Raw genomic sequence first — 23,179 nt, 5'->3', positions numbered from 1 at the left:
TAAAGAAAATGGGATTATTTGTTAAGTTTCGACCACCTGGTGCTGAGAAATGGCATTTTTAAGGCGAAAAATTGACGTTTTTGTATGTTAAGTTATACAATAAATAATGTTGACAAAAGTTCCGGGAGAAACTATGCTGATTTAACTTCACAAATAAATTTATGTATATAACCACAAGGTACATCGTTCCAGCAATCACGGACCAGCTCGACGCAATGTTCCCTCTTGAAATTGTTGTTTGGCTCATTTTTGCACCATTTGACGAAATTATTTTCTTCTCCGTTGACCCATTTGAATTCACCTTCTTTCTGTATGTCATTAAGTCCAATGAGAGCTTTCAAGAATTTAGGATGACCTAAAGATCTGTTGTTAAAAAAATGAGATGAAAACCATTAGCCTGTTAAATTTTCGTTCGTCGTCGTAATTTTACCGATTACTTAACTTCACTTTTATGAACATGCGAGGGAACATATCTTCTATTTCAAATGGTGAAATATACGTCAAGTTAAAGTTCTTAAGTTAAATTCCTCGAACGAGCAAGACACTAAAAGACTAATTATAATGAATTTAATGTGCTTTATCAGAGTATAAAATTGCTCAAATTGATAGGGCTCACTAAGCTATATTCTCAATGTCTACTTTTGAGCATCATGTTCATTCTTTGCAGTTATCACGGAAGCTAAAAACTGTATTACAAATTTTCAATAATACTTACTTCATAGCATTGGCTAAGTAGATATTCTATTCGACATGGTTAATGGTTGCCAAATCACCTCCAAGGTGCTGGCAATGTTTTCTGGCTTCAGTGAAATTCGAATTTTGTTCACCGATGTAATAGTAGCTCGATTCAATTCTTGTAAAGCCTACATGAAAAGAATTCATTACACGTTTTTTTATTATAAAAACAACATTCAAAGTTTGTAAAAATTTCGAGTGTACTTAACTTTTTTTGTGTTTTAAGCCTAAAAATGTTCTTTTAAAAAGCTAGTGAGCATTTTTGTCAAATTTCCTAAGAAATTGACTTTCAAACATTTCATTCAATTGAGCTTGCAATGGTCTTAATTCCGATAAAAATTTGAGCTTGGCCGCTGAGACAGGGATGTGTAAAGTTAGATAAAACAAATTGAAAAGATCCCAGCTGGCACACAACGTTGTTTCAACGTTCATCTAACGTTATATGAACGTTGTGAACGTTAAATAAACGTTGAAACGACGTTGTGTGCCAGCAGGGATTGATCTTACCAATGGCGCTGGTGAGAATGAAGAGATTTGTAAAGATGATCAAAGTGAAGCCAGTAGATGACATAATGGACCTTTCTAGGAACCTAAAAAAAAAGAAACCATAACCAAATTGAAACAAACAGTCTACTTGAAACCACAATCATGGACAAAAATGTTTAAGAAAAACACAGGAATTTGCAGTAAAAATGTAGAAAAAAGTTCCCTTCCCCCAGCTGCAATGTTCAGTCCGCAAGGCCTTTGACAGCTAAAATTGTGCACTCGTTTTTTGGGTAACAAGTGTGATCTTGATCAAAAGAAAACGAGACTATATTTGTGTCTTCAAGTGGTATACAATTAAATTAAAGAAATCAATAATTGAAATTTTGATGATGAGCTTCAAATGTTTGTGACAGCTGTTATGCATGAAAGTTTGTGGATGACAAATATTAATTTTTGGTCAATTTCAAAATATATCAAAGTTATATAAGGTGCAAAGTAAAAAAGTAAAATTAAAGTTAATTACCTTTTCCGACGATTTAGGAAGTATTAGTGACGAAACCTCACCATAGGGAACAAGAAAAACTTCGGGTATTGTAGATTCTAAATGTTGTTAAAGATTCCTTGAGAACGGACCGAGACCGCGAAATATGTTTGAGAAAATTATCTGAAAATTCTCTTTTAGATACCTTCTGTCTGTCTGTCTGTCTGTCTGTCTGTCTGTCTGTCTGTCTGTCTGTCTGTCTGTCTGTCTGTCTGTCTGTCTGTCTGTCTGTCTGTCTGTCTGTCTTCTCAAAGTAAAACTTTCAACAATCGGGTGGCTTTTTAATTTCGTATAGCGAAAGTATTACGATAGCCTTTCGCGGAGTAATAAAAAAATTAGAAAACGAAAGTGCTTTAGAAGCTTCTCGAACATTCTCGAATATCTTAAAGATTGACTCACTCGCTAAGATAAAATCTAACTTTTTGTCGCTCCGCAAGTCCCGGTAGACGTAACCAAGCATTGCTCGTTTTTAAATATGGCGGTTTTCAGCATGCTGTCAGCTGCTGCTTGTTTGTATTTTTTGTGCTTTTTAGAGTATTTAAGAGGCTTTTATTTCTTTTAGCTATGGCATAGTATTTTATGTTTGTGTAGTTAGTAAATGCACTAATAAAGTGATAGGAATCTTACAATCAAAGAGTTGCTTTTGAACATCACCATATATCACTACAACAAAACAGACAGCAGGTATGATTTTTTCAGGTAAGTATTTTTACAGGTAGGTTTTGGTTGTGTATAATAGATTATCAGTTATTAAGTATTTCAAAGAGGAATTTATGGCAGGGGTTATTTGGGGAGGACATTAAAGTAAGCCAGACCCGGCAGCGAATCAATCGAACTTGTCGATCAGCTGATCGATTATGCAACGGTTGGCTCTAAGCTCTAAGATGATTGACAGATTGATTGTTAAACAGCTGCAAGTTCAATCAATCATTTCAATCAATCTATGATGAATGCTCAAGATTTTGGAATAGACACGATTGCCCTAACATAAAAGTTGATCTAAGCTAAGACCGACTGACTGTCTTTTCAAAGTCGCGGTGACGGAAACAGGACCCCCCCGGCGCTCCGGAAACTTCCGGAGTTTTCCAGGGCAGCTAAAAAATACTATTTTTCTCTCCGGAAAGTTCTGGAGCTCTTCCGGGGCTTCCGGAGCAAGTGATTTTTATCAGTTTCTAAAAAAAAACCGTTTAAACATTTATTTTATTTTTTATTCATAGAATTATATTTCACAGGTCTATCGACCTCTACGAAATAATTTTAGATTTATAAGATATTGTCTAATTCTTCATCTGTCGTTCAGTCGTCAGAAGATATGGACAGAGAAGACGTTGTTTTGGTCTTTGTCCTAGGTTTTTGAACTAGGCGAAGATTTGTTCTAGGGCTTCCTCTTACATGCAAAACGAAATCATCATTTTTTAAATTCATTTTTTTCGCCTTTTGGCACATATCTTTAATAATTTTTCTTTCGTTGATGGTGAAGTCGTCTGTAATGCTAAAGCCACCAATTTCATTGGATCGTTTCAGCTTATGCAGATTTTGCATTATCCGTTCTTTTTCCTCTTTACTTTTTAAGATCAACTTGATTGGACGCCAATGTAGCCCTCTTCTGTTTTGTCCAATGCGATGACGGTTTGATATCTTGGACGCCAATGTTACCTAGTATACCTTCAATATATATTTTGTATTGTTCCTCTTTGTTATCTACCTCTAATTCCACCATTCCATGTATAATAATATTTCGTTTTCTTGATTCGATGTCTCTTTCTTCATTCTTGTTTTCTTGTTGGTGTTCTCTCACTGCTGATTTGAAATTATCCTTGTGTTTCTTCGTTATTTCAGCGTATGTTTTTTCTGATATTTTTTCTATGTAATTCGTCGTTTGCTTTATTTCTTCTTTTATAATCTGCTTGGTTTTTATTTCAAAGTCAGCCATCTTATTGGTTAAGATGTTTTCGATATCGTTCTTAAGGCTGCGGTTCTTGGCTAGCTGGTTTTTGAGCTTTTTAATGACGTTGTCCTTCTTCTCAATCTCCCTCTGCATCATATGATACGAGTTCTTTAGAGATCGTGTTATCCGCACGCAATTCTGACATAGATATTGTTCGTTATAAGTGTTTGCGAAAATTTTTAGCTGATAAAGCGGTAATTGTGTGCACTCGTAGTGTACCATGCAGTGTCATTTTCGGCATTTTAGACGGTTTTGGTCATCGTCATCTTAGCAGGAGGTGAGAGTGCATGTTTGGCTTTGTTTAGCTTCTTCAAATAGTTTTTTTCTTGCTTTTTGTCGGTATTTTCGTTCATGTTTTTTTAACATGGTTACAAAAAATATTTGTCCCCAGGATATGGACACTTTGGTCAAATAAAATACTTTGAAGATGATGATTCAGCCAATGAAATTGAATTTGTCACATTAGCTATATTCGAAAGCATCACTGGTCAAAATATTGAAACTACCATGAGTCGGCTGATTTTTTTAGAATACGCGCGTGCGCAACTAGCGGAAGTGCACTGGAACGTTCCGGAGTTCCGGTGCAGACCGCCAATCACCGAAAATCGTGCTCCGGAACACTGAAAGTACTCCGGAATCTTCTGGTGTTCCGGAGCACGAAAAACGGCACTCTTTGCTCCGGACGTTTCCGGAGCGCCGGGAGGGTCCTACGGGAACCAAGCTATTTTTTACAAACGACCTAATATAATGTTGACATCCCTCATGTTATTCCGACACCCCTCTCAATAGATAGGATTAAAAGGAAGGTCAGAATCACTGATTGTGACAAAAAAGATGTTTTCCTCTCTGACCCTTTATCAGCGATTCCAACCTTTTATTATTTTATTATTCCCAGGTTTAAAGAATGGTAGTTGGAATTAGATGAGCGATGTCAACATGGATGAGGGATGGCAAAGTTATGGTTATATTGATTATGGGAACCAATTGATTGGTCATTGATTTAAAAATGTATCCGTCGTTTTGTATAAGATTCTCATTTCCGCACTAAGATTCCTTAGCCACTTTTCTAGCGGAAAAAGACCAGGACTTAGGGTTTGAAAAACAAGCTTCTGAAAGTTTTAGGCAATTTCATTAAAGATTATCATTACCTTTAGAAATAACTTTCTAAAATAACTAGCTTTCAATCTTATGCTGGTTAGCACAGAAAAGATTAATTTCCAAAGATTCTGGAAAAATGACAAGTAATGAGAATCTTACCTTAAGGGAGTTAAGTTTCGTAGTTGAGAGAATTTTTTTATTACCTTTTATGGTCCTAAGAAACACCTCCAAAGTTTTTGACCCAATTATTTTCCAAAGCTGAGAAATTCGACTTTGAATTTTCAAATTTTTACTTGAAAACAATAGAAATTCAACGTAAAGACTGTGTAAAGACTCATTTTTAGAGATTTCAAAGAAGTCATACCTCAGCTTTGGAAGAAAAATTGGTTAAAAAGATTTAGAGGTGTCTCTCTGGACCATAAAAGGTATCCCTAAGCCAAATATCAAATAGGTCAATAGGTAGGTACAAATTAAATGCCTGCCAAGGTTGATTTTGTTCGATTGAGGTAGTATTGTATCTAATATCATTTAAAAGTATGTGGATATACACTTCACTTTTTAAACATTTTCTCAGGCCCATTCATAAAGTAAAAAGGTATTCATCGTTTGAAAGATATATGAGAGCTGAATAATCGAAAACATTAAAAGTTTTTTTAAATATTGAGAAATTATATGGAGAAAAGTGAAAGGAGACTGAAAAAGGAAAATTCTTACTTCTTGCTTGCGATGACACATTTGAACATGAGGATTTTGAATCTCTCTCTCTGCACAAATTTCCAAATTTTATCGTATATTACTAAGTTAAAAATTTACTCGAACCCTATGCAGTAGGGCTATAACACTCAAAAATGACTGAAATATAGCAAAATATATACTTTGAGTTTTTTAAATTTAGGCAAACTTTCACTTTATTTTCGATATTATTTTCTTTTTTGAGTCTGAGTTTTTGTCCCCAAATTTGGAGTCATTTCAGATATTTTCTGGCCGGTCTTTTTGGTATTTTTGCATTTCTATCTATGTATCTAGTGCCTTAATATTTTGCAGATTTGTTTTGACAAAGAAATTTGATGAATTTTCTTTAAAGTCATCCGTCTCAAAAGTATGTGTATATATCCAAGAATATCTTACAGTTTTCTTGATATATACCTTAAGTTTTTTGACATTCTCACAGCCCTCGTTTGTGCAATCTGCAATCCAGATTTCCGTATCTTTCTGGGATAAAAGTAGGTCTAAGACGGTCAAAAATGACCAAAAATAGCAAGAATAACTTCAGTCGTTTCATTCTATGACCTTATCTATATCATCTATGAATAATCGTGCACTGTGTAAAATTTTCGACTCTAAGTCGTCTTGTTTGTGTTGATTTAAACCAAAGGCTTTAACTTTTGTTGACGTTGGTCCAGAAAAATTAAGAAGAACACACCTCCTCTATAAGGAGCACGAATCTGTTAGTGGATGCCAGAAGCCTGGAAGAGGCTGAGGTAAAAAATCGCATTTTGTGTAGACAAAATTCAGATCCTAAATTCGCCTATGGGGTTTTTGATACAAAAATATATCAGGGGAAACTAATTATCTAAATGGAGGATAAACTAAACAGAGTCAATATGTTATTAAGATGTTCATTTTACTTTTTTTCATAAATCTTTTATATGTGCGTATATATTATGTATGAGGTGTTCAAGTGCGGATATTATAAAGTGCATCAAAAATCAATTCCCTATTATAACTAAAGGCCTGGTTACATTTCACAAATTTAGTGTAAACCATGCCACAGAATTAAATACTTTTATATATGTGTGTTTAATGTGCATACAATTTGTGCATAAAGTTTTCTTGCACCTGAAAAATCAAAATGGTAGAATTTTGTTAATTTAATATTCATTGACGCACCCGCCATGATAGGGGTTCTAAAAAAAGAAATTCAAAATGACTAAACCCACGTAAGAATTAGTGTAGCAATTGAATTGTTGGTCTAAATTTTTGGCTGTTTTTGCATCTAGCCAACGAGAAGACGTTATGGAGGCGCGATCTGTCCTGATTACCCATGATCCATTTCGACTGTTAAATGGACTACAATCATGGTCGTAATATTTAGGAACAAAAGGGAAATTCCAACGAAATCTTATAGCCACAATCGATTTGGAAGCGCTCTAAAATAGGTCGGAAGGGTAGAGTTTTAACTCTGAGTTTTAACAATAGACTTAAGACCCAAAGTCCAAGAATGGTCCAATTGGGCTCAGAATATAGCGTGGAAGTCTATAAACCCCTTCTGAATTGGGATGAGCTGGAGTTTTTATAATATACTTCACTAATTGGTCATTTGAAATAATAGAGATGACGCGTTCTTTAGAAAAAGCAATAAAATCCTTTGTCTCAAGATTCAATCATCAACCGAATCATCGAAAACCTTGTAAAAACTCCAGCTTGACCCCCTGAATTGAAATATTCGAAAAATTTATCAATTAGCCCAAAAGCGACTTTCTCGCCCGAACTTTAAATTGCTAAAAACGAGGAATTAACCAAAATTCTCAATATATTTTGATCCAGGATGTATGTCAGAGCAAATTGGGTTCTGATAACATAGTATTACTTCCAACCGTGAAATGACCTATACACCTACCAACCCTTGGAATGCAAGAACACTGGGTTGGAGTTTACCAGGTACCTGACGTTAAATGTGTGAAATGTTTATGAAATGTTTTATTGATGTTCTTATAGACACAGAATTGTAACGTCAACCCTACCTGATAAATTTAATCCAGTCTCATCAAAGGCTACGGGTTGATAGCACTGACCTTTATATACCCCGGAGACAGTTTTTTCTATCCCGGCCAAGCAAAATCTTTGATCGGAGATCATCAAAGCTGGCGAAAGATATTTTAAAACGGAAAATCTGATTGAATAACAAATTGACACACATTGAGTAGTGCTTATGTTAAAGTACCACCAATTTTATAAAAACTTCGATCAAAGATGGCGGTGGATAAAGCTTGGTCCAGGATATATGAAGGTCAGTGTTTAATAGTTTTATTATGAAGAGTTGACTTACACAGCAATTAAAATTCATCCAGATAGTGGTTAGTAACAGGTAACAAAGATGAACCATCCGGCAGGTAAGCTCCAACTGAGAAATGATCACCACCAGTATTCTCATTGAAAACACCTTCCATGTAATATTTCTGTCCAGCTATCAATTTGATTGGTCCTGATTTTTGTTTTTCATGTCTAAGATAAATTAAGATCATCTTATTAGTTTTGTGCTTGTTGGAAAGAAAAACAGGAGTGGAATATTACCAAAAAGAAAAAATTCTAATCCGACCCCTATCAAAAGTTACAGCCTTTTTTGTCTCCACTGCAGATAGACACTGAGACATACTTTTTTAAGTATGAAAATAAAATGAATCGATCTAAACTCCATTTGCTTTTAGTGCCTAACACGTTTTTGTTTCAGCGTTTAGATATTTCCAGAAAATATCGATTCACCAACGTCCCACGACTAGGAACTCCGTTATTTTTAGTCAGAATTGACCATGTTACTTTAGAAAGCTGAGACACACAGACAGATTTCTAACGAGAGAGAGAGATAAGTGGACCCTCCGATATCACCGGATCGGGCCCTATCTCGGAGCCGTACTATATCGATGACGATACTCGCACAGTACGGGCGATCCTTGCCTTCTCGCAGGTAATGAGCATACGAGTACCATCGCCACACCACATTCAATGTCCGGCATATCTCCCCATACTCTTGTATCAGAGTGATGGTATCCTATTCCCCTCACATGGTATGGGTTGACCCGGCCAAGGCACATTCACTTGCCAAGTGAATCGCAGCACCGAGTGGGAATCGAACTCTGACCTCCAGCACGGAAGTCAAGAACGATGACCACTACGCTACTACGCCTACAGATTTCTAACGATAACAAAACATTTGATTGAAAGTGATTTTCTAAACAAAAGATGTATATTTCTTACTTGTCCCATTGGTGGAAACTATTCCATGAAGCGACAGAAATGATTTTTCGTTTGTTGGTAGCTTGAGTGTCCGTTGAGAGATACAAATCGCCTTGATCATCACACGACACAACAAAACGATATACACCTGGAAACAAAAATCTTACTGTTGTAATACAGTAGCAGGATTCTTCCTTCTTATTTTAACTTTTATCATTCGAATCTTTCTATAATTCGAATCCGTTCTCTGTTCCCTTCAAGGGAAAACCCTCGTAGATTACTTTCGAATCTTTCTCTTTTTTCGACTTCAACGTCGAAGTGGTCGACTTTCGGTCTCGGGTAAAATCATTCAATACTGTAGCCTCTTTCAACCCCAAAAATACAAAGACTGCGGTTATTTGTAAAAAGAAAGTTGACAACAAACTCAAAAAGCCTTAAAATGTTCTTAACTTGCTCTTAATATTTTGTCCACCAAAGCATTATGTTCTTATATATAAAAAAAACGTGTATGTATAGATAGAAAAAAGCAACAGACACATCCGGGAAATTACTATCTACTATACCGATGATATAGCGAAAACGTGAAAAGTTTGCCAAAATCACAAATATTTTTATTTTTATCAGTCATTATGCCTAATTATTGAACAAAAAAAACAAACGAATCAATCTATATACCTGATTGAGGTGCAACAAAGTATGTTTGAAGTCGGGCAACATAATTAGCTCCAATATTTCTGGTCAGCTCCAGATTGTCAATACGACCCGTTTTTGTTGGTGAATCCGGATAACTTTGATGCTTAGCAATTTCGTCAATTGTAGTTACACTGAACTCGTACTTCGATACCTTAACTTTTCCTATTGCTATAAAGAAATATAAAGAGAACTTTCGAAATAAAACTTTCAATGATGCTAAGAAGTAAAAACAAACTCGAGGAAATTCACTAAACCAAGATAATGGCTTATCCAGCATTCGCATGAAAGTCACGCGCGGGTCACGCGGTTTGGATGGATGAGTACTGGATGAGATTGCACATAGCTTCTGATTAATTGTCAAAGAACTGGTGATCACTGATAGCATGCTGTGAAAACAGCAACAACACTTTATAAAGTTTCTATGGCAACTGATACAAAGAAATAGTTCAAGGGTCACCTACTCAGCTAGGTGGCACCTACATTAAATGAAACTAAAACGGATAAAAAATGACTAAAATTTCACAATTCAGTCTAACTTAAATGGTATCCTTTTGGCTTTTCCCTTTCACTTTTCGGCAGGCTTTATTGTGCTTAACAATGAGAATATAAGGTTTTTAAAGATATTTCCTATTCTTTAAAGTTTCTCATTTTCTCAAACTAAGTAGATCATTTTTCAACTCAGGCGCAGGCCACTTAAACTCTAAGGACAAACTTAGAACCTGTTTATTCATGACATTCATGACATAATGTTTTCTACGGAAAGACCCCAGTTTCCGCCAGTAGTGGCAAATTTTATACAACTTTTGTCTAGTTTAAATTTGCCACTACTGGCTAAAACCGGGGTATTTCCGTAGAAAACATTACGTTATGAATATCATGAATTATAACCGAACGAGATATCACACTCACCAATGGTTGGGAAGACCAATCGTCTTTTGTCTTCTGAACATTGATTCCATGTTATAACGGTTCTCCCATCTCTTGGTGTTCCTCCTGAAGCTTCTAAACATTTGGTTGAAAATTGAACACTGTCGTCTGAAAAACGAGAATCCATTAATTGGCGTGTATCTTTTCAGTGATGTACCCCTGCAAATTTACCCTTGGCACATATTTTACCCCTAGACACTGAAATCTACCTCTATCTGATCGCAAATTCACTCTATGGATACGATAGCTTCCTCATTATTTCTTCGATACTCCAAAAATTAAGACATCAAAAATCATCATCAAAGTGCATTGGTTTATTATGACCGTGAAATAGCCTATTGCTTTGAATTCAAAATTAATAACCAATTTCAATCTCACACTGATATCATTATCAACCGGGAGAATTAATCGGGAAAAAGTTAGTAGATTTTTCATAATAAAGAAAGGAGGGGAGCCTCTATGCTGACAACGCAGACTAAATAAACGAATTTCTCAATACAGTGGATTATAACTCGAACATTTACAACTTAAATGTCTCCTTAGCACGAAAAATACCTTATAAACCTTATTCCAAAACTCGAAAAACTCGAACAAATTTGTGTTCCCCGTGCGTGTTCGATTTTGGAGACTCTACTGTATTTGTGCTTGCGCAGGGTTGAAAGGAGCGAGATTTGTTCTTTCTTTTGTTTAAAAATGCTGTTTAAGCAGTAATCCTATTCCAATCTTTAGCGTTCCCTTGCAAAAGAAATCTAAACACAATCTTACAATAAGTCCTTGCCAGATTCAAATCACTAGTTGGTTCTTTACAAGTAGAGTTGACAACCAGAGATACTCCCCAGCCTGTAGACTGATCTTTGATACACACAGGTTTTTTACTGCATTTATGAATCAATTTCCCAGTATCACGATTAAAGATGAAATCAGAGTCTTCATTTTTGCAATGTGAAGTTGTTGATCGGTATTTGATGACAGTGCCGTCTGATGGATTGCATTGACCAGTCTCAGGCTCCAAACAAAAGGAATTGTCGAATGTGGTGATTTTGGAGACTGTGAAGATAACAAAAAGAAAAATGGAATAAAATTCAATGAATAAGACCTTTATATCTAAAGTAAATAACCTAGAGTAAAGAAAGAAACGTATCAAGAAAAAAAAATGAAAAAAAGTAGTGTTTCTGGAAACCGGCCGGGTGAAAAATAAAAATTTTCTGACGCGGCCGCAGAAATATTATAAATTCTATAAATATGGTTCATCATAAAGAAAATCAAGTTGACCGTTCAACCTATCAAACGTCGTTTGGTTAGATATTCCCGCTTGTAAATCAAGTTTTGTTCGTTAGTAGTTGAATTTTTTTCTGGCCGGCCGGCCGCACGAGAGCTTTTTTCCTTCACCCGCATTCCGGAAACACTACATTTTTATATTTTCGCCTAGGGACGAAATATGCTACCTCTAGTGTAGGGTCAAAATAAAAAGAAAGAGACAAAAGCATTTTTGTTTTGCATTGTATGAATTCTATGAATGTACGAATGTATGAATGTACGCAGCAATCTGAAAGCAAGAACGGGAATACATCCTCTCCTCGAAAACCCTAATAATGAAAATTCGATCAAATATGATGACAAAAGTAAAGCCAACATACTCCAGAGCCAATTCTGTAGTGTCTTTACACGTGAGCCACTTGAACAACTCCCTGAATTCCATTCCAGGACGGATAAAGAAGTAGAGATAAATATACTAATTGAAACTATAAAAAAGGAACTCAAGGCGTTAAATCCAAACAAATCCATGGGGCCAGATGAACTTCACCCAAGGATGCTAAAGGAGCTCGCTGAATATATTGCAGAACCGCTTTTCCTAATAATGACAAAATCTCTCAACGAAAGTTGTCTCCCAAACGACTGGAAGCATGCTAATGTATCACCTGTTTACAAAAAAGGAAACAAAAAATATAGCGGAAAACTACCGTCCGATTAGCCTGACATCCATTGTGTGTCGAATGATGGAAAAGATTCTTAAAACACATATTATGTCGCATCTAGAGCAAGAGAAACTACTTTCTAACAAGCAACATGGTTTTATCAATCGCCGATCAACAGTAACACAACTGCTAAACTATCTAGATGTGTGTACCGAAGACATTGCTAACGGTAAAGCTGTTGACGCAGTATACTTTGACTTTGCAAAGGCATTCGACTCAGTTCCCCACCAAAGGCTCTTAATCAAATTAGAAGCCTACGGAATAAGAAATAAGTTGCTTGAATGGATCAGATACTTCCTGAAGGATCGATTTCAGATAGTTAAAGTAAATGGAGTTGAATCCGAAAAACAATTAGTTCTTAGTGGAGTACCCCAAGGTAGTGTCCTAGGGCCTACCCTTTTCGTTCTATACATCAACGATTTACCAGATTCAATTAAATCACAACTCTTTTTATTTGCTGACGACACTAAACTTGTTAGTAAAGTAGAATCAATTGAAGATGCACTTATAATCCAGGAGGACATCGATCGACTACAGCAATGGTCAGATACGTGGCTTTTAAAATTTCATCCCGACAAATGTCATGTACTAACGTTAGGTAAGCCAAATATAATTAAACATGTACATCAATACACACTCGGAGGAAATTTACTGAAACATGTACAATTCGAAAAGGATCTCGGAGTTATCTTTGACCAAAATCTCTCATTCGACCAACATATATCAAACCAAGTAAAAAAGGCAAACTCAATGGCTGGTCTAATTAGACGAGCCTTCACGTATCTCACTCCTGAATTATTCCGTAAACTTTACATAACATTTGTCAGGCCCCACCTAGAATATGCCCAAGTCATTTGGTCACCGAAACTGAAAAAACACAAAAAACTTATAGAAGGTGTTCAGCGGCGCGCTACAAAAACAGTCGAAACATGTGGACGACTATGTTATGAAAGCAGACTACAAAGAATTGGAATCCCAAGTCTAAAATATAGGCGTGCGGTAAGTGATATGGTTGAGATCTTTAAACATTTAAATCACTATGAAAAATCGTGTGTTCCTAAGAAATTTAACCAACGAATAAGACCAATGAGAACACATAATTCTGAGCTGGTAAGAATTTTCGGGAACGATGGTGTCCGTGGACCCCAGAGCAACTCCCTTTACTATCGGGGCATTGAACAGTGGAATAGCCTACCTGAAAAAGTAGTTAAATCATCTACAATACAAGAGTTTAAAGAAAACCTCGGTCTAGCTTGGAAAGAGAAAATGTTTGAGTATGATTGAAACTGTCACTATTGTTGCATATCTGTTTGAAGTTAACCTTTGTAATAAACCAAACCAATGTATGAGCGATTTATAGAGGCCCATGTGCTTGCACGGTGGCCTGGAAATCTGTAAAACATTATTATTATTATTATTATTTCTACTATTCGAACTTAAATGTTGTTCTCTTCAGCTGGAAAGTAGTAATTGTTCTCTGTAATTCGAATCCCCCTCTAATTCGAAAAATTATTGAGCCCTCTTGAAAATCTAATTATAGAGACTCAACTGTAACAGAAATGTATAAATCTTTACCGTCACAAGGTCCTTGGCATGATTGAGTTTCTTCTAAAGATTGTGACGCAGGGCACTCATCACCACCACACTTGGGGATGGGATTGTTGCAGAGTCGATGTCTTTTTTGTGTTCCTTGGCCACAGAACCATGAGCATTTTGACCATGTTGACCAAGTACTGAAACCTCCATCCACTGAAAAATAATGCAGTACATAAGAGTCTCTATATCTCAAATGTCTCATTAACTCGAACAAGTTAAAAATGCCTTACTAGAATTTTTTCAATGTGCGTATTTCATTTATGGAGAAAGATATATGATACATATGTAAGAAAAAATGGTCTAATGTTTGGTTCAAAACGAAAGTGAAAGTTGCCACCAGGAGTGTAGAAAAGAAGGTGTTTAAGTAAAATTTCAAACCCATTTTCCAGGACCCATCCAGGTTTCTTCCCTATTCCTTTTTCAAATTATGAATAAGGCGAGGCCAATTTAATTTGTTGTTTTACGGGCCAAGCAACCCAAAAAAGAGGATTTCTTGTTGGCCAAAAAGAAGCAAAATAAAAGTAGAAGTTTTACCTAAAAAATCCCCTAAAAAGAAAGCAAAAACTACCAGATCTTGACAAAAATGTGACATAGAAAATAAAAAGACAGAGAAAGCTCAAATTCATGTATAAAATGAAAAATTGAACATACAATTCTCAAAACCTTGGAAAAACTACGAAAATTTGAAAATTTGGGAGTCTGTAAAACAATGTACTACCAAAATTAATTTTATTTTTATTTCGATTTTTGAGATTTCAGGGTCGGTCAGGCCCGCAAAACAACCAATCTAATTGATTTCACCTTTTGACAATTATAAAATGAATTTATGTAATTACCTTTAGCATAATCAATATTACAATCATTCTCATTTAACCAGTACCAAATAGAGCCTGGACTTTTGACATTATCATTCATCCAAGGTGCTGGATTACGATTGGATATATTGGAGATAATGGTACCATATTCCCAATAATCCACATACGATGCTGTTGTCAAGAGAGCACGTCCTTTGGATGGATCACCTAGATATGGGAATCGTTTTTGCGGAGAGCTATACCAATTTGCTTCGTAAGCCCAATCACTGAATTTGTGAATCAGGTGGACGTTGTCAAGATTAGATGAAGTTTGTGTAAACCTATGACAAAAAGCGATATTTAAAGTTTTCTGAGCTGAAAAATTTCCATGGGTGTTTCTATTTGGTTGAGTCGCAGGATGCTTTTAAGGCCCATTTTCGCAACTATAGACGCTTTCAATTAGCGCCCCGTCAGCACCTTGAACTGACTACCCAATTCCTCTCACATGGCATGGTTGACCCGGGCGAAGGTTCATTCACTTGCCAAGTGAACCGCTGCGAGTGGGAATCGAACCTCAGTCGCCTGTGTAGCAACCAAGGTTAATGACCACTATACCACAGCGCCTATTGTGACGCTCCGACTCTAGCAATTCTAAAGAACTTAAGAACGGAGTCATTTATGATCCGTCTAATACAATGACATGGCTGTTATTTGATAATAAGATATTTGTTACGGGATAAAGTTTGCATAAAATAGAATTTGTCCCTTCCATTGTTTTTTTTGCTTTTTTTTCTATTATGTCTAAATTTGTCTTCTGGTGTGATAGATTTAACCTGAATGATCGTACCCTTGAAACTTTTACGGGCCAGTTCTCAAACAGTTAGGAAGACCGTTTCATTATCGTTACTTAAACTTTACATTTTTGAAAGTAGAAATATGTTATAGGGAGCTATTGTGAAAAGTGTAAAATTTTTATAAGAATTTAGCAACTAGCACAACTATGATAACAAGAAAAATAATTAAATCTCCAACCACTATCGGAGGCGACCTGATGGCTATATTTTGATAGATTTCCACTCGAAGGTAGGGGGGGGGGCGTCACTCTTTCTCCCTTGATCGCTCCTAACCTTGATTCTTACCTTTAAATCCTAAACGCCAATCAGAGGGACATCAAGTGTCATTTTTGTGCTAAGTACGAAATCGTTGGTATAACCCACCTGGGGATTGAGCCAATGAACCTTGCGCACCATAGCCTAACATCATACCTATTCACTAATTTTCACCAGAAGCAAAAAGTTTACTGCACAGTTAAATTGTAATCTTACGAGTATTCGATAGGTGCTCTCCATATACCACCCCAATGCCGTCTAAGCTTGGCGTCCAACATGTATTTAAAGGTAGAATTTTTGGAGAGAGATTTCATTTTGTTGGCTCGATTCAAAATGGAATAATCGTTGTATAATGATGGTCGGTTGATGTTACGCTCCAAAACCTGAAATGGCGTGAAAAATTTGGTAAAAAGCTGAGAAAACTTAGTCCTAGTTCTAGTCGCGTCAAAAGCGGTAAATTCAGAAACCTTTTTTGAAGTTAGATATACACATTGTTTTTATTTTGACGTTAGTTAAACGAATTGTTAAAGAAACCCAGTCTGGTAAGAATTGTGAAAGCACAGACACCTAATTTTTAAGGGCTAATTTATTTTTGGTTTTATGAAAGAAAGTTAAAAATTCGACTCCGTTCAAACTGAGTGTCAGCGGTTTTTTTCCAAGAACGATGAAATAACAAAAACCTAGCAAACATCTCACCAAGAAACAGGATTTTTCATTCCGTTTCTTGATGAGTTCCACTTTGATGATTTTCGAAAAATAGAAGCCTTTCAAGTGTATTGACGTCAATTCGATTTTTTTGCTACTGCAGGAGCTTCAAAAGTTTAAAGTGACGTCAAAAAATCGAATGTAGAGCCCAAAACATTCGAAAAAGTCGCAAAGTGGAATTCATGATATGCACCATTGCAATGTCTTCAACGGACCCAACAGCTGATTGGTTGAAAGTGACGTATTGATTGATTTTACATCACTTACAACCAATCAGCTGTTGGGTCCATGATGTAATGTCAGAAGACATTGCAATGGTGCATATCATGAATAGACGTTAATTTTTTTTGGGATAGACGTTAATTGCGTAGAAAAACGCGAGTGACGTATTGTATAAGCTAACAAAAAACATAGTTGCATAACAACGTTCAAATGTCGTCCATAACATCCATGTATTTAACGTTCTAACTATCTAACTATCCTCAGAGGTAATCCTTTGGGAGCTCCTTCTTGGGAAAAGACCACAGGGCAGACCAACCAAAACTTGAATCGACCAACTGAGAGATGGTGCAGGCTGTTCAAAAGAGCAATGGGAAATCGGCAACAGTGGAGAGAACGTGTCATTGCAAACCGGGCAAGCTCGATCTGTCAAGGTAAGGTATCTAACGTTGAAACCATCTACGGAACAAACCTGTTGAGCGCTCCATCCTTTGTTATTGGAAGCCACCAACAGTGTCCATCCTTCATTAGGCGTGGTTTCCATATCACAGTAAATGTTTAAATTATCTTTCAGCATGTAGAAACCATCCTTGTAGTCAGTCTTTCCTTTGTGAAAGCCTCTGATCTTAATATCGTTACAAGATTTGCGGCTAGAGAAAGAAAATAAAGAAAAACAGTAAATTTTAAATAAATTCAACCAACTCTTTAGGGACGAGACCCTTCATATCGCCATATGCTAAGTGCAATGAAAGGGTTAATCAAATCAAGCAAACCCTCTCCATTTTAAGGATCGGACCGCTCTGTTGTTATGTCGCCTTCGTTCACCCCCATTTAGGAAATACAGTTGACGCTCTCATAACGACGTTCTACTACTATTCGATATGCTTCATTATTCGATAAAATTGAAAGTCAACAAGAAACTCTAATAACGACGCTCTACTATTCGATACGCTTCCTTATTCGATGAAAATCCACAATCATGGTTGAAATATATTGAGAATTCCGGTTATTTTTAACGTTCATCAGGATTTAAAGTTCTGGAGAGAAAGTTGATTTTGGGCTATTTCTTTAATTTAATCGAATATTTCAATTTGGAAGGGGTTGGCAGACTTCTAGGCTATACTCTCTGAGCCTTATTGGACTATTTTTTAACTAATGGATCCTCATATCCTAAGGTCCTTAAATCTTAAGTCTAGCGTTACAACTCTACCCTTCCAACCTACTTTAGAGCACTTACAAATCGATTGTGGTTTCAAAATCTCCTAGGGAATTTCCCTTTTTCTCAAATATTATGACCTTGATTGCAGTTCCCCTTGAAAATTGATTAGAGAGCGTCAACTGAATTATTATAATGGAGGTTGCTTTTATTACTTAGCAACCAGGTTGTAAAATGAAGTTTTCAACTCGAACGTGCACAGGGACACAAGTTTGTTCGACTTAAAGGAAATTATGAGTTCTGGAGTAAGATTTATGAGGCATTCTTAACGAAGGGACGGGGAAACTTATGTTCAATTTAAGGAGAAATTCAAGTTTAAAAAGAGTCTATTGTATAAACAATGTAGACACTGCAATGTAAAATATTTAAGTAGGGCTGAAACATACCTTCCTCCTTCACGAACCCAAAGTTTAACTATGTTCGGTTTTGTAAGGGTTGACAAATATTTTCCATTGCCTGAAGTCACGATTGTTCCTAACACATCAGATGAATCCTATAAAGACAATTTGGTGCTTCCTTTTTCGAACAAATATTGAAGAAATCTAAGTCCACCTCTGGCGTGTAAAAAGCCCCTTAAACTATTTTCAATTTCGAACAATTGGGTTTTAACTAGTTGACTCAGATTAAAATCACAAATCGCTAATAAGCGGGATCCAGCTATTGCTTGAATTTCGATAATAAGCCGTAAGTAACGGTCTGCAGTCGGAAGTCACCCAATACTCCTCTTTTGATAGCTATCTACCGGAAGGTAGGGGAGGGCGCCACACTTTTCCCCCATATTACTCCTTTAAACCGTACTGGGTGTGACTTTTTAAAGTGGGGGGTTAATTGCAGGTTCTACTAAAAAGGTTTGAGATAATTTTCATCACACATTACGGTTCCGCTCCGATCCGAAACGATTGGAAGCTTTTTATTGGTTAAATATAATATCGGTCAAACAATAAGTCAACAGAAAGGCCGATTCCAAATGGATAGGATGAATGGATGATTTTTTTCTAGAAAAAGTCTTCAAATAAAAAATTTTAATGGAAGAAAAGCTCAATATTATAAAATCTGCCTCTAGGGCTCTAGGGCTCATTAGCCCTAACCATGTCGCTAGGACAAACTGAAATAGAAACCTCAGTGCAGTCAATAAAAAAGAATTCTTATTGCATACTCACATCTGAAGGGCTTGCTGCTAAAAAGATACCATTTTTCGAACCAGCCGTGACCGGATATTTCAAGAGGTTCTCTGTTTCTTCATTCCAAGATCCAAACTTCTTCTGTAAGACAGGCTTTTTGTCTTTTGGCGGGCAATTCAAGAGTGTAAAATCAACCGGTAACGAAAATATGCCACCGTTTGAATCGACACTGTTGGCTTCGAGCATGTAATCGAAAGAAGTCTAAAAAGGATAGTAGTGGTCAAAGTAAGGTATTTCGTCGGAGACGGAACATGGATTTTCTACACAACAAATATTAGCACATATTTTTTAAACTTTTGGTGAATGAGATATAAATTGTCTCTTTAGATACTTCGCTGAATCGGAAATCCATCTGAGAAGGAGAATGTCAATATTTTTTGAAGTTTTCAACTCAATCTGAATATCAAATTTTACAAATTATAATTTCCACATTCTTTTCTTTTAGGGAATTCGTTTCGATTTCAACCAATACATTTCTATTTGCACGCAATCTATCTAAAGATAAACTGGTGCCTAGTTTGATAGCTTTAATATACCAATCTATTGCTTAGAAAATAATCGAATTTCACCAGTAGCATGAAATCTCTTTCATTTATCATTATTCTATTACAATTAGGATTCAAAGAGTATATTCTATTTACCTCAGCCGGATCTTTAAACTTTAAATCATCAATATATTTGAAAATAGAGTAATCCCCTTTCGAAGCATCATTCTCATTGCGCAGAATCGAATTTTCTTTTGTCCAACCGTTAGTTGTGGAAACCTTTAAATGCAAATTGTTTAAGTTTTAAAGTTTTGAGAATTATCAATAAGACATTTCTACGGAAATTCTATCAGGTGAACTGATAAGTACAATCGACTTCCGCTTAATCGAACTCGGGGATATAATTTGTTCGAAGTACAGAAAGATTCGAACTATAGAAAGAATTTCAGGAGTGTTTTTTATTGAAGGGGATTGAAATTTTCTTCGAATTATAGAAAGATTCACTCTGATGCAATTGAAAGTGTCCAACGTAGGGCCACAAGACTTGTCGGTGGTTATAGAAACCATTCATATTAAGAACGTTTACAAGTCATGAACCTACCCAGCCTCAAGATCCGGCGTAAAATCGGGGACATGGTGGAAGTATATAAACATCTTAATGTCCATGATAAATTTTCCCTATGTCAGAAACTCGTTTTTCGAAATCGACCTCGACGTAAGCACAATCTCTAATTAAAGAGGAATTTCGCTGAAGACGGCATTAGAGGACACCAAACGAATTCACTTTACTATAGGAGCATTGATATTTGGAACGGTTTGACAACCAATGTTGTAAATGCACCGTCCGTAGGGAAATTCAAATTAGAACTGACAAACGAATAGAGTGATAAGATCTATAAATTGTAAAGATGTAAGATTGTTTCATAGAGGTCAATAGACCCATGTTCATGATAGACCTGAGAAATACACTTCTATAAATTATAGAAAGATTCGAATACTATAAGTTCGAATTAGCTAGACCCAGCTGACACACAACGTTGTTTTAACGTTCAAATAACGTTATTTGGACGTTATGAATGTCAAATGGACGTTGTTTTGACGTTGTGTGCCCGCTGGGGAGTCCACTGTAAATAAATAATGGTCAAACCTTTTTTCTCAATTTAAAGAAAAAAGATGATGAATACCTTGGTGATTAGTGTCCAGCCTCCCCCATGTCGGTCAAAGTCACAATATGTCTGAACAATGTCACCTTTGATTTGAATTTTATAGATTCCACTCTTGAAGGGTTCTTTTTCAGAAAAACCACGATACATGATTTGGAGACATGATTCAGGGTAGGAATATTTACCCTCTCTCATCCAATACCTTTGATGAAAATACTACCACGTAAAAAAAGGTGTATTAAATTTATGCAAATAATGAAAAAATAGCTCAGTATTTGACTTATTTAACGACTTTTACGACATAATTAATTGTTAAAATACTTTTAAAAGCAGTTTTCGTTTACAACATAGTCAGTTTTTAGTAAATAGTCAGTTTTTAGAATATTTTGAAAAAAATTCTTATCGAAAACGCTTAAAAATGCTTAATTTAATACCCTTTTATTACGTGTTTTTCACACTTTTCGAAAAGTGAATTTTAACTTCAAAAGCTTATAACTTGACAACTACTTGACCAAACTTAAAAAGTTATACCGCAAAATTTAAGTTAGCATGTCCTCTTTCTAATAAAAGTGGTTTTGAGTCTAAACAAGACTTTGTTCGGCCTCAGTGGCTCGCCAAACGTCCAAAGTTTTTTCTGCTGCACCCGGTAATGATTTTATCAGTCTTCTTTAACATTAAGAGGAATCTTTATACCCTAAGACCTGATGTTTGGTTTTCTGTGTGGCAGACTTGTTAGAAAAGCAACAAACTACACTCATTAACCCCTTAGGCAAATTGGGCACCAAATTTGGTGTATTTTACCATCTGACATAAACCTCAAACGCAAAACAATAATGATAAATTTTTGCTGCTTCATAGTGAGTCATCTCAGACTCAAAAATGTAAATTTGCCATCACTTTATCTGTTAGAATCACTGACCTTTATATATCCCTGGACCAAGCTATATCCGCCATCTTTGATCGAAGTTTTTTTGAAAGTTGGTACCCGCAAAGAAGCCATTGTATGGTTTGAAACTTTTCCTACCGACAAACGGCGCTACATCACTAGTGCACGAGCGAAATTAGACATAGCGCTGTTTCCGCAGGTACCAATTTCAAAAAAACTACGATGCTTGGCCAGCTTTGAGTAACTTGGTCCAGGGATATACAAAGGTCAGTGATAAGAATCAATGTTTTACGTAGGACTATTAAAGTCTTTCGAATAATTTGACGGTTTTTAGGGTCAGTCAGGTATGCTACTTATAAATAGAATGGAACATTGAAAGGAGTGGGGATTCAATCTGGGAACCCCTGATTTACTTGACCATCGTTGACTCCTGTACAGTAAAAAAAAAACATTTGAATACACCTTGTCGGGGGAAAGTGATGAAAATTTTGAGGGGGTGACGAAATTTTTCCCCGACGAAATTTATCCCCGACATTTTATCACCCGACCAAAACTTGTACCCGATGTTTTATCCCCGACCAAAACTTTTACTCGATTTTTCCCCCCAGCCAAAAAATTCAAATCCAAATTTTTTACGCCTTTATTAACCGAAATTAGTGCTTTAAACGTCGAATTACAAAATCTTTTTTCGAGCTAGTGAAGGAAACCATTTCATTTGGACAATTTAGTCGGAGTGAAGTGACTAAATTGTAAATTTGGTCGGGAAAAAAGTGACGAATTTGAAATTTTGGCTGGGTAAAAGTGACGAAAATGCTTCTAGGTGACGAAATTTTTCCCCGACAAAATTTTTCCCCAACTAATTAAAACCCCGACATTTTTTTCCTCGATAAGGTAACATACCATATGTGTTCAGGTTGTTGCATCATGTGGTCACCTCGGATGTAATAGGAAGGTAGGGCAGCGTGTTGATTGTCTGAAAATTGATTGGTATGAACATAGTAACAGTGGTCAAAAAAATCTTAGACGGAACAACCAACATGCTGAATGTACCTACCTGAGATAGATAGTCGGAAACATTCTGAATAAAGATGAAAATGCTCGAACGAAAAAAGAAAAGATAACAGCATAGCATAGAGATACGTAAGCTTGAAAAACATGATGAAGCTTGTTTCACCCCGGCTTTTTGATGTTTTAGAGCTAAGTTTTAGGCACAAACAAAAACCTATTATTTCTTTCCAGTAAAGATAACTTATAGCTCTTTTAAGATAGAATCTAATGAAGCAACTTTCACAAATCCAAAATTTTTTCTTTTAAAAAATCTTGAAGTCTAACATTTTAAGGAATACAATTTCGCGTCAATTTTGCTGTGTAAAAAATCAGGAAAAACTAAAAACAAAGAATTTCACAAAGTCCAAAAAACCCCACTTTTTTCTGAAAATCGGTCTCCATCAGATTTTAATAAACAAT

At 36.0% G+C, this 23,179-nt stretch overlaps 2 protein-coding genes across 2 annotated transcripts in view; both read right to left on the bottom strand.

Moving 5' to 3' along the window:
• Window positions 1-272: 272 nt before the first annotated feature.
• On the bottom strand, window positions 273-7,754 carry LOC136801051 (uncharacterized; the record flags this gene model as incomplete). The annotated part of the gene is made up of 6 exons (XM_067057679.1): window positions 273-363; window positions 716-863; window positions 1,243-1,325; window positions 5,173-5,177; window positions 6,622-6,647; window positions 7,529-7,754. Coding segments are annotated over 5 exons (462 nt in total), but the record flags the coding sequence as incomplete, so codon positions are not given.
• LOC136801050 (uncharacterized) overlaps window positions 6,421-23,179 on the bottom strand; it is a 66,631-nt gene continuing 49,872 nt past the window's right edge. The window contains exons 29-43 of the mRNA XM_067057678.1: window positions 22,613-22,685; window positions 20,848-21,028; window positions 19,820-19,942; window positions 19,158-19,379; window positions 18,384-18,490; window positions 17,254-17,431; window positions 16,074-16,240; window positions 14,791-15,089; window positions 13,934-14,107; window positions 11,148-11,429; window positions 10,365-10,490; window positions 9,438-9,623; window positions 8,784-8,910; window positions 7,858-8,033; window positions 6,421-6,647 (exon numbers count right to left, since the gene is read on the bottom strand). Coding sequence (XP_066913779.1) covers window positions 7,865-8,033; window positions 8,784-8,910; window positions 9,438-9,623; window positions 10,365-10,490; window positions 11,148-11,429; window positions 13,934-14,107; window positions 14,791-15,089; window positions 16,074-16,240; window positions 17,254-17,431; window positions 18,384-18,490; window positions 19,158-19,379; window positions 19,820-19,942; window positions 20,848-21,028; window positions 22,613-22,685 — 2,414 coding nt within the window. The 3' untranslated portion in view covers window positions 6,421-6,647; window positions 7,858-7,864. The remainder of the gene's footprint in view (window positions 6,648-7,857; window positions 8,034-8,783; window positions 8,911-9,437; window positions 9,624-10,364; window positions 10,491-11,147; window positions 11,430-13,933; window positions 14,108-14,790; window positions 15,090-16,073; window positions 16,241-17,253; window positions 17,432-18,383; window positions 18,491-19,157; window positions 19,380-19,819; window positions 19,943-20,847; window positions 21,029-22,612; window positions 22,686-23,179) is intronic.

This window comes from Clytia hemisphaerica, unplaced genomic scaffold (genome assembly GCF_902728285.1).
Source record: "Clytia hemisphaerica strain Z4C2 unplaced genomic scaffold, Clytia hemisphaerica genome assembly, whole genome shotgun sequence".
Classification (NCBI taxonomy): domain Eukaryota; kingdom Metazoa; phylum Cnidaria; class Hydrozoa; order Leptothecata; family Clytiidae; genus Clytia; species Clytia hemisphaerica.
This window is presented reverse-complemented; position numbering and strand designations above follow the sequence as displayed.